This window comes from Acanthisitta chloris, unplaced genomic scaffold, assembly GCF_000695815.1.
Source record: "Acanthisitta chloris isolate BGI_N310 unplaced genomic scaffold, ASM69581v1 scaffold18845, whole genome shotgun sequence".
Lineage (NCBI taxonomy): Eukaryota > Metazoa > Chordata > Aves > Passeriformes > Acanthisittidae > Acanthisitta > Acanthisitta chloris.
Window position 1 is genome coordinate 359 of NW_008672337.1, and position 15,863 is coordinate 16,221.

The window sequence follows — 15,863 nt, forward strand, 5'->3', positions numbered from 1 at the left end:
AACGCTGTCTGAGGGAATTTGGTAGGGTGAGCAGAATTCATGTCTTTGTTCTGGGGCTCGCTTCTTAAGAGTTCTCTGCTTAGCAGAGAGATGCTGAGCCCAGGTTTTCCAGCAGTTTTCCTGCTAAGAGCCATGCCAAAGAAGAAGTTGGACTTGAAATAGTTTTCCTATCTCTCAAGTCGTGATGCTTCTTTAATCTCTTTCCTTGCCTTTTTCTTTCCTGGGCACATAATGTACTTTTTGCCTTTTCCCAGTGCTGCATGAAAACATTTTCTCTCTATTGTCTTTACAGTCGAATTTGCCAGATGATGTCTTTGAAAATGGAACCGAGAAGCGGCCTCTTTCTTTCACTTTTGGCGACCTGCCTTATGAAGACCCCGTGCCCTCTGCCAACTCAGCAGAGTCCTCTTCTGCTCATATCAGCTCCAGTCCTGACATCACTGCGACCTCCACCCAACACCAAGCTCTTGAGTCCTCCAAGAGCTCAAGCATAGACTGTAGCAGCAGTGACTCCCGCAGAGACTCTGTCGCTGAGCCGAAGGACCTGCTGTCCCAGGGAGAGGGAGCAGTGGCTGAGAACAAGACCATCCCAAGGGCACCTCCTGAAGTTTGCCAAAAAATCTCTGATGCTGGGAGCAATCATGTCTTTATAGAAACAAGTGTCCCAGTGTCTCTCCTGCAGGACACAGATGAAATTTCAGAGCTCAAGCCTGTGGAGCTGGATACCTATGAGGGCAACATCACAAAGCAGCTGGTTAAGAGGCTTACATCATCAGAGACACCCCTGACCCCAGAGAGGCTGCCATGTGAGGGATCGATTAGTGGGGAATCAGAAGGATATAAGTCTTATCTTGATGGAAGCATTGAAGAAGCCTTGCAAGGGCTTCTCTTAGCTCTTGAGCCACATAAAGAGCAGTATAAAGAGTTTCAGGACCTGGACCAAGAAGTGATGCATCTAGATGACATCCTAAAAGTGAGTACATTTTCAGAACACCTACCCTAGGGAAAATCTGAGCAGGTAGAATCTCCCCCTTGTGCATCGCAAACATCAAAGTAAGCTTTTTTGGAGAGCAGCAAAATTCCCCAGTAGCAGTAGATTTGATCCTTCTTGGAGCATCCTTTTTCAGTATTGAATATTTAAACTTTTGTCAGTAATGTGCTTGTCCTAGCCTTGTATCCTCGAGCAGTGGATCTTTTATCAAAACACGGGGGAAAGAGAAAAAGGTGCTGTGACAGAGGGGTAATTAAATTATACCCTTCTCTGAAGAAACCACTTGTGAACCCATTGTTTGTGCCATACTGGAGATCAAATACAGCCAAACTCCTGCCTTTGAAATCTGTGAGTCACATCTTCAGTGGGTGTACTTTAGTGTACTACCCCTGAACTCTGTGGAGCTGTGCAAAACTACACCAGCTGAGGATCAGGCCTTGTAGCCATAGAAGCTGAATTTTCTAAATTGCCAAAGGGATTTAGAAGCACAAATCTCACTAAAGGTTGCCGTCCCCATGTCACCTAGGCTTCTTCCAAGCCTTTTCCTTTTTCCCCCATCTATTTTTATAATGAGAAATATCCTGCCATTAAACCAGGACGGACAGAAAATGTTGAAAATCAGAGGAAAACGGGTTTGCATGTGTATTGTTAATATGTTTACTGTGAATCACTGTGACTCATATCTCCCCATGAATAATAACTCATGATGCATTACTGTGCAAAGAGTACTATATGGGAAATAATCATTTCAAATGCTTCATATTCATATGCAAGTTGGTCTGCTAGTCATTTAAGCCTCATCATTCAAAAACATGGCTGAGAAGGAAGGAGGGAAGCATTTATCCTTCTGCATTATCTCTTTACAAAGAAACTTTCTTAACCTTCTTATTTCCATTGGTGTTCACAGCCACATGGTACTTTCCTAAGTTAAGTGCTTTTTCTGACAGCGTGCAGCCCCTGTTCCTTGCATTATTTATTTCCCAAGGAGGTTCAAGCAGACAAAGGTACCATGACTATTATTTTCTAACTTTGTGGCTGCTTTGCAGCCTGTACAAAGAGGTCAGCTATCCAAACAGCAGAGTGACAATGGAGACTGTTTAAATATTTAGACTCCTTTGGTCAGAAGTTACAAATGGACAAGCATGGGGTGGGGGGCAGAGAGGTTGGATGTGTGCACACAGGATTGCTGCACACTCGAGATGGATGCCTCTTCCAGATCTGATAAAGTCTGCATGTCACCTATTGATCAGCTTGCAGACTGACACTCAGCATCACCAGCAGCCATGCTGGGCTCCCCGTGCAAAAAGGTTGAGCTGGAATCCAGCTGCAGCTGAAGAAATCTCTCTTGGCCATATTAGATGAGCAGAGAAAACGAAAAACCCACATGTTGCTGTTCATTTTTGCTTGAAGAAGCTGCACTACCAGCCCTGAAGGAAATGGTAGCTAAAGCCATTGGTGCTGCACAGGAAGCAGGATACAGCGCCCACCCATGTCACCAATGTGTTGGGAAGTGTGTTTGATCAGCTAATGACTGTACAGTCAGTTTAAGGAGTCAAGCATTGTAAGTGCAAATGTGTGACCATTATCGCATTAGTATTGTGTGCAAACAAATTGGAATACAAATCCAACCCCCTTCAGCTCTAGAGTAGTTGGTGCTGAATCTGAACTCAGAGGCAAACACATTTCTTTCTACAAGCTGAGACAACGTTGTGGCTCCTGTCTGGATCTTGAGGATGTGGTTTGGTTAACTGCATCAGTGGCTCATGGCTGTTTCTGATCAAATAATCACATAGTGTGAAAGACGTTGAAGTAATTGCATCAACCAATGGAGATGGTCACTCAAATTATATGTGATTCCACAAGGTGACCCGGGAAGCAACTCTATGGGCATGTCTGGATGAATCACCATGTGGGACCAGGGCCTTTGATACTTCCTACAGCAACAGCAAGGTTTCCTTTGCATTTTTCCCAGCAGTGAGGTGGGATGGTTTCCCCCATCTCTAGCACCATTAATTTCTGAGTTACAACACTCTCTTTCTCTGTCAGCTTGGAATCTGATGCCTGATTGACTTTTCCTTGATAAGTCTTTTGGCTTCAAAGGCCACAAAAGTCCTCTCATTCCATTAATAAATCTGCAGATACAGGACCGAATTCATTCCTGGCTAAGGTCCATTGGAGTTACATCTGGAATAAATCAGATAGTGTCTCTGAATATGTATAAATTGGCTTATGTAGCTAGAACAGAAACTATGGAATGTGCCTTCCCCTTTCAGCTTCCATTGTATTAATTGCCATCTCTCATTCTGGAGGGTGCCAAAAGCTGCATCACTTGGATTCAAGATATACTTCTTATTTCTATAAAACACATTGAATTTTGCCTTTGAGGGTCTTCCTTTTGGGGAAGAGAGCGGGTAGGATGGGGAGGGGAGGAGGAATGGAAGGGTTTTCCCACTTCTCAGGCTTTGATTGTATATGCTATGAATATGAAGGCTTGAAATGAAACACCCAATAAAATGAAGTTTTAAAAATAAAATGAAGAATTTGAAAGTTTTATGCTTTATCCTTTCTTTTTTTTTCTTATATTTCAGTAGTAGTAATATCTGGGGTTTTCATTGGTTCGTTCTGCCTTTGCAGTGCAAGCCAGCAGTAAGCCGAAGCAGGTCCTCCAGTTTAAGTCTAACAGTTGAAAGTGCTTTAGAAAGCTTTGATTTCCTGAACACCTCTGACTTTGATGATGAGGATGGTGGTGGTGTGGAGGTTTGTAATGGTGGAGGAGGTGCAGACTCAGTATTTTCAGACACTGAGATTGAGAAGAATAGGTAAGTTTGTAGTAACTGCCAGCTGTGCTTACGCCAAACTGATACCCCAGCTCTTTGTCACTAACACGGGATCCCGGTGCACAATTTATTCAAGGAAGACCGACTAATCCTTGATGAGTTTATAGGGTTAGAGGGTTCCCTGTGGCTGCTGCATACAAAATCTTTAGCTTCCAGGAACATTTTTTCCTTGTTCAAATATATGCAATTTGTCCTCCAAAGGAGAAGGGTAAATTAAATCAAGCTGACATCAATACTGGCAGAGCCTCTTCCTTGACATAGGTTTGGACCTGGCTTTCCTTGGATGTAATTACTAATTCCTCTGTGGTTTTTCCCCCCTCCCTTTGTCTTTTCTCTCTAGCCGAATGAGTCTTTGCAGTGGATTAAGCTTGTCAGTAACAATAACACAGGGCCAGATTTAAGCAGCATGATGTAGGTTTCCTTTGGAATGTAAGAGTGATGACTGGTACTCTGTTCATGGCCCTGCGTGTTACCTGCCCTTCTTTCATCACTTTTGGTCTTTCTGAGAAAAAAAAAAAAGAAAAAAGAAAAAAGATCTGGTGTTTGTGCCGTGGCCTGCCATTGTTGTGTGGCTTTAAGATGTGGTGCTTCAGTCATTAGATCCTAAAAGCATGTTTGCATCCTTTAAGCTGACACGATGCCCAGCAGGCACGTAAGCGGCACTAGAGCTGGAAAAAAAGAAAATAACATGATTCCCTCACACCCCATGCTTTCCAGCCAGGGAGCTGTACTACTCACAGCTTATCGTGGCTTGCTTAAAACTCTTTTGAGTGTAATGAGCAACCACCATGCAGTTTCCATCATCTCATGTCTTCCTTCCAGAATAAGACTTGGTGGGAAGATAAACTTGGGAAATTGTGTTGCTTGGTAAACTGGCACTGTGAGCTCAGTCCAGTCTGTGCTGATTTAAGGATCTAGCTTTAACCAGGCCCTTTAGCGTAAATTCAACTTAAGCAGCAAAAATGTTAGTTATAAGCTAACTCAGAAAGCAACTAAAATCTATTAAGCTAAAGTAGAAAGTAAAATTTCTTTTTTTCCCCTCTGGCTCATCTCCAGACAGTGCAGATTCCCACTTCCATTTTTAGATGCATGTGTGACTCAGTGTAAAGATTGCAAATGTTGAAACTTCTGAACTTGCAGCCAAACACACTTGCCATCTGGGGACTGACCTCAAGCTTTGCACTTAAACATGGGGAGAACCGTTCTTACAGCAAGACAATGTTGGAAATAATGATTTAAAACACAGTGAGACTGGCTCCATGCTCTTACAGAAACAATTGGCAAAGTAAGCTGTGCACATTGTGCCTAAAACAGCATATGAAAACTTCGTATCTCTTACTTCAGCAGTGGTTTTCCTTTCCTTCTGCAATGAGCCTTAAATTTGGCAGCAGGAGGACACAGAAAGCACAGGGCTGTTCTTAACAGCTCAGTGCTTGGGATGGCACAAATTGTCATGGTGCTTGATCCAGAGCAAGTGGGGAGGTGACTCACCAGCAGATGGGACAAATCTGTCACCACCAAGGGGCAGTAACCACAGGTTAACAAGGTTTGCTGTTTGAGCTCATCACATCATGCAAGGAGGCAGTTCTATCCCCTTGGTGGGTACGTCCCTCCTGCACCCAGCCAGGGCAGCACTGCTCCTTCGTGATATGATGTGCTCATCACCAGGTTTCTGGTTGCTTTCAGCTCTTCTGCCGTGCTCTTTGCTCATCACCCTGTGTGAGCGTGTGTGTGTCTGTGTGTCTGCTGTGGCAGCAGTCAGCCCTGCACTGACCTCCCTCCCTCCTCCCCAGTTACAGGACAGAGCACCCAGAAGCCAGAGGCCACCTGAGCGAAGCTCTCACTGAAGACACGGGTGTGGGCACCAGCGTGGCCGGCAGCCCTCTGCCCCTGACCACAGGCAATGACAGCCTCGATATAACCATAGTTAAGCACTTGCAGTATTGCACCCAGCTCATTCAGGTACTGAGCCCAGCTCATTTGGGGCATGTATTTGAACACTTTTCTCGCAGGCTCTGGTGTGCCTGAAACATGGAGTACAAGCAGGCTGGCCAGGCCAGCGCTGCTCCTGGGAGGCAATGGGAGCTCAGGGCTGGGACAGCTGCCATGCTGGGGTAGGATGGAGACCCCTTCATCCCCAGCCAGAAGAGCCTCCATCATTTCCCTCCTGGCCCATCTCAGAGCAGACCTGACATGCGAACTATGGGGTACTTGGCAGGAGCTGCCCAGGAGGGCTGAGAGGCAGTGCAGCAGGTGACAGGGGCAGCTCCTGCTCTGGATTACAAACACCCACTGGCTTTGCTGGGAACTCCTCAGTGAGGCTGGTCCCCAGTTAAGGCAGCCCATGTCTTCAGGGGTAAAACAGAAGCTCCTGTCCCCATTGTTTAACTGAGCCCCAGATGAGGCTGCAATGTTCAAGAACAGGAATTAATTTCTGCACGTGAGGCAAAGAGATTGTCTGCAACAGATATGGTGAAGGCATCATGTGACAGCCCCCCTGGGACATCAAAATTGTCAGTTCATGCTCACAACTAATAGAAACCCCAAAATTTTGTTTATAATTTTTTTGTCAGAGCCCATGCACTGCAAATGTGTTTTTAAACCACCAGTAAGTGAGGCCATCGGGGTTCTTCTGATGAATCAAAACATGCTGCAGCTTCCTCTTTGAAATTATTCACTCTTCCATCCTAGATATAATTAGCTTTATTTTCCCAAAGGCCCACTGAGGCAATACAGAGTGAGCCTGATTCCAGCACCCTTAGTGCTGAGCTGGACACTCTGCTGACTCAAAAGTATGAGAAAAAGGGAGGGGTTTGGTTTAAATGCAAGAGTACACAGTAAACACAGCTGAGCAAGGCAAGTTCGAACAATGTCCACACACAGAGCAGATTTGATATGAATAATATTTACATGAACTGCTGAAGAAAACTCAGGGAGTATTAGCAAGGAGAAAGCACCAAATTAACAAAGGCACCTGAGTAGCTGATCAGAACTGAAGTGCAGTGCAAAAAGAGCAACCTGTGGTCTTCCTCCAGGCAGGGATGTCCTGAAAGTCCAGGGCCCATGTTATGTGAAAGTCAGACTAATATTCTTTTCTGGCTTTAAGGCTTAGGATGATGGATTCCTTAGCATTGCAGAATGTGTAGATCAGAAAGTACTTGTGCAAATGGCTGGTTGGACACTCAAGCATCTGGATCTGGATGTAGATGTTAAAGATACAATCAATGATGTGTATCAGCCAGGACCATAAAATACACAGAGACAAAAAACTTATTAAGTTTAGGAGATCCCATGCTTCTGGACAATGAATTTGCCATTGCACTTCAGGTGCCAGGTGTTTTGGAGTTTTTTGTTTTCTTCTGGGGTTGTGTTAGTTTTTTTTGCTTCAATGACTCCTTTTCCTCTCTTCTGATTTGTCTTTACCAGCAAATTGTGTTCTCCGGTAAAACACCATTTGTGACAAGAGACCTCCTGGATAAGTTGTCCAGTCAGATCCTTGTGATGCAGAATATCGCGGAGATCAGCACTGAGAACTTGGGAAACATCACCTCCCTTACTGATGGTAAGGGACAAATTAGGGTCTTTCCTTCTGAAAAGGGTTGGTTTGGCCATGCATGCCTCTTGAAATAATTGCTGTACAGAGCTCACCATCGCTGTAGGAGATGCCACTGGAGTAAGGTCTGACTCAGGGTTACCAGCAGGTGCAGCAGTCACCACAGCCAGGCAGGTGTCACCTACATCTATCTTCAGCACTGGGATCCAGAAAGAAGCATGCAGGAAGAGAAAGGACTTCTCATCCTGCTTGATATGCAGAAGATGGACAGAGGTCATTGCTGGGGTGGGGATGCTGCCGCCTCCGAAGGGCCAAATTCTTCCCCCTTTCTTTCCTAAAGAAAGAAAGGATCTGTCTTACACTATCAGAGGCATAATACAGCTTCTCCAACATTTTTACTTCTAGTCACCTCTATGGATATTTATTTATTTATTTTTCTTCTTGTTGCATCCATTCTAATACTTGGAAGAGTCTGACAAACGCATAGTTACTCACCCTCATGAGCACTGTGGCAGGATAGGGAAATACAACATGGTCTATTTACTTTATCAGAAAATCCAGGCAATATTGAGAGACTTACACGAGGCCACAGAGCAGTGTAATCTTGTGGTCTGCACAATCCTGTGCATTCCCCTGGTATTTTGTGGTATTTAAAAAGATGAGACATCAGTGGCCAGAACTGGTTCTGGAGCAAATTTTCTCGTATCCTAACGTGGGAAACAAGTGTTATAAACCCAGGGTGAGCACAGGATCACACTCTGCGAAGGTAACGGCACAGGGCAACCCATCAAACACTAATTGTCCATCAGTGGGCTGGGGTGAGATTTCCTCCACTCTTAGCATCTTTTCTCTTCTGGAAGTTGATGCTTCCAGCATGGCTTTGTTTCATCATTCATTTTGTCTTCTCCTCAAGCAATTCCAGAGTTCCACAAGAAGCTGTCACTGCTGGCATTCTGGATGAAGTGTACTGGCCCTTCAGGAGTGTATCACACATCTGCAGACAAGATGATGAAGCAGTTGGATAGCAATTTTGCCACCACTGTGAATGAGGAGTGTCCAGGACTTGCAGAAACAGGTACCAACTGCTGCAAAATATTGTGTCAGTCATCATAATGGGGAACAGTTGTGTACTGGACTTTACTCAATCACCATTGCTCTGTTTTCCAACTCCTTGGAGGTCTGTTTGGCTACAAGATTTCATTTGAAAACTGGTACTAGAACTCTTGCAACAGTTTTGGCCCAAAATAATTAGATCAGAATAGGAGTAAAAGGTGAGGTCAACAGAAAATACTGTTCTAAGGTTTATGATCTAATCAGAAAGTAAGTCTGTTCCCAAATACAGGTGTGTAAGTGATTCAGTGAAGTAGAAATCCTCACACTTAAAATTAAGTGTCTATGTAATGCCCATGCCCCATTACAGTGCTCTGGGGTGACATTCATACACATTCAAATGAGTCTGAGCATAGGTTCCTCTCTGGATGTACCACATCTCAAACTCCAGCTATACTGACTAGCTCTCCCTGGGGTAGAATAGAGATGTAAAGTGCTCAGGTGTGGGCATCTGCACTACAGATGCCTACCCAGGGCAGTGTTCTCTTTCCTGCTCCATGCTACAGCTGTCACAGACAGTGCCTCAGACTACCTTTCTGCATGCCACATGCTCACACAGGGACATAAAACCAAGCAAGGCCAAATCCTGCCTCTCTGCACATTTTCCCTGCCTCAGTGGAGATGTAACTGGTGGTGCCTGTGGATGGGTGTTTAGTGATTCAGGATATCATTTGGGTAGAAAGGATGCTGTATTAGGAAGCTGCTCTAGCCGTCTGTAAACTGGCAGTTGTTCATCCTTACAAAGATATCCCCTGGTGATGAGACCTGGACAGGGAGAAGTTCTGTCTAGCTTCTAACTTAACCACAGTTGAGGTTAGAAGGATTGGGAAGTATCTAGTTTTGCGGATACAGTTCTTTCTTTCTGGCTTTGAAGTGGACTGCAGCATTTTGCCAGCAGCTTTTGCTCTCACTAACCTGTTCCCTTTGTCCATGGCTCTGCAGTCTTTAGGATCCTGGTGTCTCAGATCCTGGACCGGACAGAGCCTGTCCTCTACTCCAGCATGTCCTCCGAGACCATTACTGTCTTCCAGTATTACAACTATTTTGCCAGCCACAGTGTTAATGACCTTGGAAGCTATTTGCTACAGCTCGCAAAAGAAGGTAGGGTATATAAATTCTGTTGGCTACTAGGGGACTACATCCATGTCCTTCTGAGCTCAGCACAAAACAGTTCAGCCCTGAGGCTGATTTTACAAAAGAAGGAGGGAAAGGAGACAAGTGCCTTGGCTACTAAGTCTAATGCACCTGAACAGTTGTACATATCACAGGAAAGGAGCTGATGCAGATAGACCCTCAGTCATTTCTATTTCTATATTCAAATGGGAAAAAAACATGTTGAAAGCATTGTTTGTTAGGAAAGGGCTGATGGTGAACCCAAGGTCTGGGAAGTTTTCTGTGCCCACAGCTTGGATGAAGTTTTGGTCTTTCACCATCTGTTACAGAGAGATCTTCTGAAGTGCTGAGCAATTCTGAGGAGCCAAGGGATCACAGCATGTCAGTGTTTGGCAGGCTCTGCTACCAAGAGCTAAAGAGAGAAGCAGACACTCCACAAAGTATGCTAGACTGCAGTCCCTGGCAAGCCAAGTTTTCTTGTCTATTTAAGAGGGATTTTGAGGAACTTTGTCTAGTTCTCTTTTTTGAGGGGCATACTAGGGACCTTTTGCTCAAAAACCTGGAAGGAAAAAGGCATTTCAGCCCACTCTGAAATAACATTAGCCCTGGCTCTTGGTGGCAGACATCAGTCTGCCTAGGAAAAGCTCTTACAAAGATGCTCTGGAAGTCAGTACACTGACAAGGATATTGGGTTTCACTTATTACAGGGAGAATTCACATCCTCCAGCAGAAAGTGATGATTTGACAGGTAGGCCCTTAGCTCTGGGTAGGCATAAGTGCTGCACTGTCCGACATAGCCTATCTACTCATCTCCTCCTTTGAAGAATATATGAGAAACCAGCCCAGCTTAAAGCCCAGACAGTTCCCTAAGCACACACATGGCAATGCTCCAGTTGCTCAGATGAGGATTTTTTTTCATGTCCTTTGTGTGTACAGTATAAATTGAGGAAGGAAGGAGAGGAGCAAGGAAAGGAGCAATCAAAAATACTGAGAGGATAAAGTAACTAACAAGGACCTTTTTCTTGCACTCCCAGCGTCTGTCATTCAGGTGCTGCAGTCAGTGAAAGATGGAAAACTGCATCAAAATGTGTCCAGTATAAACTCCAATAACCTTCCACCACAGCAGGAAGTTTTGAGAGCTTTGGCTTTGCTTCTCAATGAAAATAGAAATGAAGTCAATGAGACTGTGGCGTCCCTTCTGACAGCAACTTCAGAAAATAGGCACTTCAGGGAGAAGGTAAGTGGCAGAAAATCACATGTCACATGAGAGACCTCTATCATTATGACTTTTTTCTACCTGTATGTCTCAAATGTCTGTGCATATAAAATAATTGCTCCAAGCTTGATTTAAACTGATCCAGAGGGATTTCCTGTCTTAATTTTTCACAAATATGCAGGTCTGTTTCTGTCTTTATGCCAGTCTGCTTCTACCTGCCATTACGCTAAACAGGTACTAACCAAACCTGCAAATACTTACTGAGTGCTGTGCTCTCCAGCTATCTTCCACCCTTCAGCATTTCTGCTGCCCTGTCTCAGACTTGGCTTCAGTCCAAGGCTTCAAGGTAACAGTCCCCAGCATCACCAACATGCGAAGACGTAGGTCTCAGATTTTTATTTCTTTTTCCCAAAGAAGGCTGCCATCTATAGGAGTTCTCACCATTTCTGGAGGGGCCCTTAGGCAAACATGGCTCAGCTGTGACATCTAAGATTTGAGACTATCATAGATACTGAAAGCAACAAGCAGGACTAGGTTAAAAAAGAAATTAAAGAGAAGGGAGAAGAGGAGTAAGTAGGAATTAGGAGTTGGCTTCTGCCCGTTCATGGCAGACTTTTCCCTACTATCCTTCTTGTTCTCTGTCAGGAGAGAGTGAAAGAAGAGGCAGTTGGAAGAGGAAAAGTGGTAGAAGGAAAGCAGAGGGAGAAGAAAAAGGATCTCACTCTTGGTTTCTCTTCTCTGTCAATCCAGTCCCCTCTCTGCTTGCCCTCCCACTTCATCTTCCATTTTTGCAGCCTCTTAGTATCTCATACTAGCCTTCTCCATCCCCAGGTTCATGGAGGCAGCATCGCAAAGAAAATACAACCTTCTCCTGGAACAGGCATGTGTAGCTGATACCTGGTTCACTGCCTGCAGGAAGGACCACAGTGTGCCTTCTATCAGGGCATTATGTCCAGCCTTGTGCTGCAGAGGAGTTCACTGCACAGCTGACTTCCACTGAGATTTACTTCTCAGGAGTGGCTGCTAATTTCTAGGGCCAAGCAATAAACTGGTCTAGCAGCTTCAGCTAACCTTTTAATCATTATTTTAATTGCCCCCGAGGTCCATCCCAACCTGTTTATTACTGTTCCTACATTAAAGAGACCATCTCAAGGGTCAGCTCTTGAGATATTTAGACTCCAAGGCCCATTAAAGCCCTTTGGCAGTGTGGGGTGAAAAGGCCTTCAAGGGTCCCAGATTGTGTATCTCATTTTAACATGAACTTTTCCCTCACCAAAAGTTGTCCTGAGACTACTAAGCTATGACTGACTAGTGGCCTGGCCTGGACCTGCTGTAGGGAATTATCCCACTCTATTAACCATAGCAGGGACTGTCCCTCTCCATCCCACGTGCTCTCTGTCAGGGAGATGGGCTGCGATTGCTCTTCCTTTAATAGGGTAGCAATGCCTCCATGCTCCACCCTTCTGCTCCCCAGAGGCACAGGTGTTTTCATTGCTATTCTTTATCTGTTTTCAGGCCTTGATTTACTACTGTGAAGCACTAACCCAGCCCAACCTCCAGCTGCAGAAAGCAGCTTGCTTGGCTCTAAGATACCTCAAGGTAAGAGATGAGGAATTCATTGTGGCACTTAACTTTAAAGAAAGGACATGATAGGTACAAACAGCAAAACAGAATTTGCAATAACAGCAGCAGTAGTGTTTCTGTTTTGCATTGCTGAGCTCTGTCCTTTTACAGATACTGTGCTGTTTGGGAACAGTTTAGAAGCTCCATTGAACAAACATCCAGGCTCTGTGATGGTGGAAAAGTTTCTCTTTCATATATCATCTTTTCCTCCCTCTCATATTGACTTTAGGAGACTTAGCTCCACATCACAGAGAGAAAAAAACACCACTCATCCACAGAGTCCTGACTGAGAAGGACAAACCCCCTACTTTCCCAGGATAAAATTAGCTTTAATACATATGGGTTGCAGTGGTCAAAGAGAAAGGGAGAGGCAGGTCACAGCTTGTTTAGTGACAAATAATTGGTACATCTGGGCACTACAGCTTCAGCTAGCATCTGGTACCATCGTTGCGCTCCAGCCTATGACAGGAAGGAAAACTGCACTTTTGTTTTGGCTATATAGAGCCATGGGAAACAGCAGCCACCCAATCCTGACTGGGGAAAAAAATCAAACAATGTGTCCCATGAAACAGACCCACTGTGGACTGACTGTTTCTCCCTCTAAACTGTCTCCTGGAGAAGACAGCTCTAAAATGTAACTTCATCCCAGTCACAACTAATACCATCCAAGACAATCCAATATTGTTTAAACATGAAAAACCTGTTTTCCCTTAGAAGAGATGCTAGCAGGCATCCCTGAGAGGCAGCAGCAAGGGACATTACAGTTCTGCTGCACGCAGGGTGCAGTGGGGCTTTTGATCTCTCAGGGAAAGTCAGACTAGGAGCCAGTGGTGGGAACTGGAGTTTGACACATTGAACTTGAGCATTGTGGTTCCAATGTATCTTGAATAGTGAGAATGGCAACTGCTGGGGAAAAAAAACTAGAGGGGAAGTATCATCATTTGGGATCCTCAAAGAAAAAGTTGAAGTCATTCTGAAAGATACGATTTCAGAGATGGAAATGCTACAATGGATAGATGGCTGTGGATGGGGTAACCCAATGGCACCCACATCAAACCATGTCATCTGCACAAGTTCCCACTGTGAACCTCTGAGAGGCTTTGCAGATTGCAGCAAGCTCTGTGCTGCTGCAGCCCCATCACTCATAAGCATTTAGTCACCAGTATGCACCCAGTGTGGACTTGCCCTGGGTCACACATGAGTGACCGCGTTGAAGACAGGATGGTGAGATTTATTGGCTCTGGTAGCTAAGCCCCTCATTCACAGCATGTAGACCAGACCTGTGCCCGTTGGATCAACAGAGGTCATACAAATACTGGCTCCATGGCTCAGTGCCTCTTCCATGTGTCACACTGGCGCACTACCTGCTCTTCCTTTCACTCATCTCTCTTCTTGTTGTATTAAATAGCCTGCCAGAGACATTATGACAGCTGCTCTCCCCAAAGGCCTGACATTTTTGTAGCAGAGAACAGGATTATTCCCTGCTTTCTTCCCGAAATAGCAGAGACAAGGCAAAAGTGTGGAAATGTTGGTGAGCGCAGGTGTCAGTGAGGAGCCTGTGATGATGTGACTGGGCTGGCTGGCCAACATGTCCCTGCAGACACAGTTGGGCTGGTGAAAGCAACCTTCTTGGACTTGTCAGGTTTGACATGTTCTGTGTGAAACACATTCCCTTGATGCCTGTCTCCCATTTGTCTCCCTGCTGTGCCCTTCCCTTGGCACTTTTATGGTCCTGGCCCACAGCACATCACTCATCCTACAGTCAGAAGTGGCAGATGTAGCTGGTCAGGCAGATTTATGTATGCAGCACATAGGGAGGGAAAATTAGAAAGGGTCCACACTGACAGCAGAAAATATGCTTTCTCCAAATGCTTCCCCTCAGAGAAACCCCATTCCTTGTGTCTCCACCAAGACCCTTCACTTGGGGTAGGAAGGGCAATAGAGATCAGTTACTATTTCCATACAAGGTTGTAAAATAAAACCAAAGTGTACTGTGTGGTGCTAATGCAGTTCTTTTTGTACTTTCCAGGCTACTGAGAGCATTAAAATGCTGGTCACACTCTGCCAGTCTGACAATGAAGAGATCAGAAAAGTGGCATCTGAAACCCTGCTCTCCCTTGGTGAGTTGCCTGTTTTAAAGCAGTATTTAATTTTCTTTTTTTTTAACAGAGCAGCACGTAAAACACTTGAGCTATGCCAATGTGAGACTCTAGATTGAAACAAAACTTTACGTAGAGACTCAAACATGTTAGAAAATATAAATTCTTAAAAATCATTCATTTTGAAAAAGGGCCAGTGTTGTGGTTTAACCCCAGCTAGCAACCAAGCCCCACGCAGCCGCTCACAGACTCCTGCACCAATGGGATGGGGGAGAGAATCAGAAGGGTAAAAGCTAGAAAGACTCATGAGTTGAGATAAAGACAGTTTAATAGAGAAAGCAAAAGCTGCACACACAAGCAAAGCAAAACAAGGAATTAAGTCACTGCTTCCCATAGGCAGGAGGTGTTCAGCCATCTCCAGGAGAGCAGGGCCCATCACGCATAACAGTTACTTGGGAAGACAAATGCCATCACTCCAGATGTCCCCCCTTCCTCCTTCTTCCTCCTATCTTATATACTGAGCATGATGTCATATGCTATGGAATATCCCTTTGATCAGTTTGGATTACCTGTCCCAGCTGTGTCTCCTCCTAGTCTCCCATGCACCTCTAACTTCCTTGCCAGCGTGGCAGTATGGGAAGCAGTAAAGGCCTTGACTCTGTGTAAGCTCTGCTCAGCAATAACAAAAACATCTCTGCATTATCAACCTTGTGCCCTGCAGAAATCCTAAACATAGCCCCATACTAGCCCCTGTGAAGAAAGTTAACTCTAATTCAGCCCAAACCAGCACAGCCAAAAAGAGAAATCGAGTTGTGTGAGTCTGGAGGGGGAAGTAGAAAAGGAAGAGTAGCAAAGGAGAGGTTGACAAGCGGGAATAAGTGATAATGAATTTGAAAACCAAGCAGCCTTGAGTCAGGACCAGCACACTGCCTGCTGTGTCTCATACACCTTTCTTTTGGGGATCCCCTCCTGTCAGCCCTGTAGTGACACAGTCATACTCTCATGTGCCATAAGTACTGCTAAGTGTTCATTTAATGTGGATTATATGTCTGTTTGGACAGACCTTTGTCTGCAGGTTCTCCTTCACACAGTACCTTGGGCACTCCATGCTGACCCTCAATTATTCTTGAGAAAACAGACCTGTAATCTAGCTGCATAGCAAGTGTGGCTGCAGAGTTTCAGGGCACCAGTACTTTAGTGGCACAGAAAAATTGTATTTTTCTGGCCTTTAGGCTAGGCATGAATTTCTACTCCATGGGTGTGTGTCCACGTATGATTTTAGTTATGCAAACTCTTGAAATATGCTCTCTTTCACCAGTTC

General features: G+C 44.9%; 1 protein-coding gene across 1 annotated transcript in view; it reads left to right on the plus strand.

Annotated features, from left to right (window-relative positions):
* Nucleotides 1–254: 254 nt before the first annotated feature.
* Nucleotides 255–15,863, plus strand: part of LOC103802044 (protein FAM65B-like) — a gene marked incomplete at its 5' end in the record, with an annotated part of 17,963 nt that continues 2,354 nt past the window's right edge. Inside the window, 9 exons of the mRNA XM_009074483.1 lie at nucleotides 255–973; nucleotides 3,626–3,810; nucleotides 5,622–5,790; nucleotides 7,255–7,390; nucleotides 8,295–8,456; nucleotides 9,434–9,592; nucleotides 10,639–10,841; nucleotides 12,336–12,419; nucleotides 14,473–14,563. Of these exons, the coding sequence (XP_009072731.1) occupies nucleotides 255–973; nucleotides 3,626–3,810; nucleotides 5,622–5,790; nucleotides 7,255–7,390; nucleotides 8,295–8,456; nucleotides 9,434–9,592; nucleotides 10,639–10,841; nucleotides 12,336–12,419; nucleotides 14,473–14,563 (1,908 nt within the window). The remainder of the gene's footprint in view (nucleotides 974–3,625; nucleotides 3,811–5,621; nucleotides 5,791–7,254; nucleotides 7,391–8,294; nucleotides 8,457–9,433; nucleotides 9,593–10,638; nucleotides 10,842–12,335; nucleotides 12,420–14,472; nucleotides 14,564–15,863) is intronic.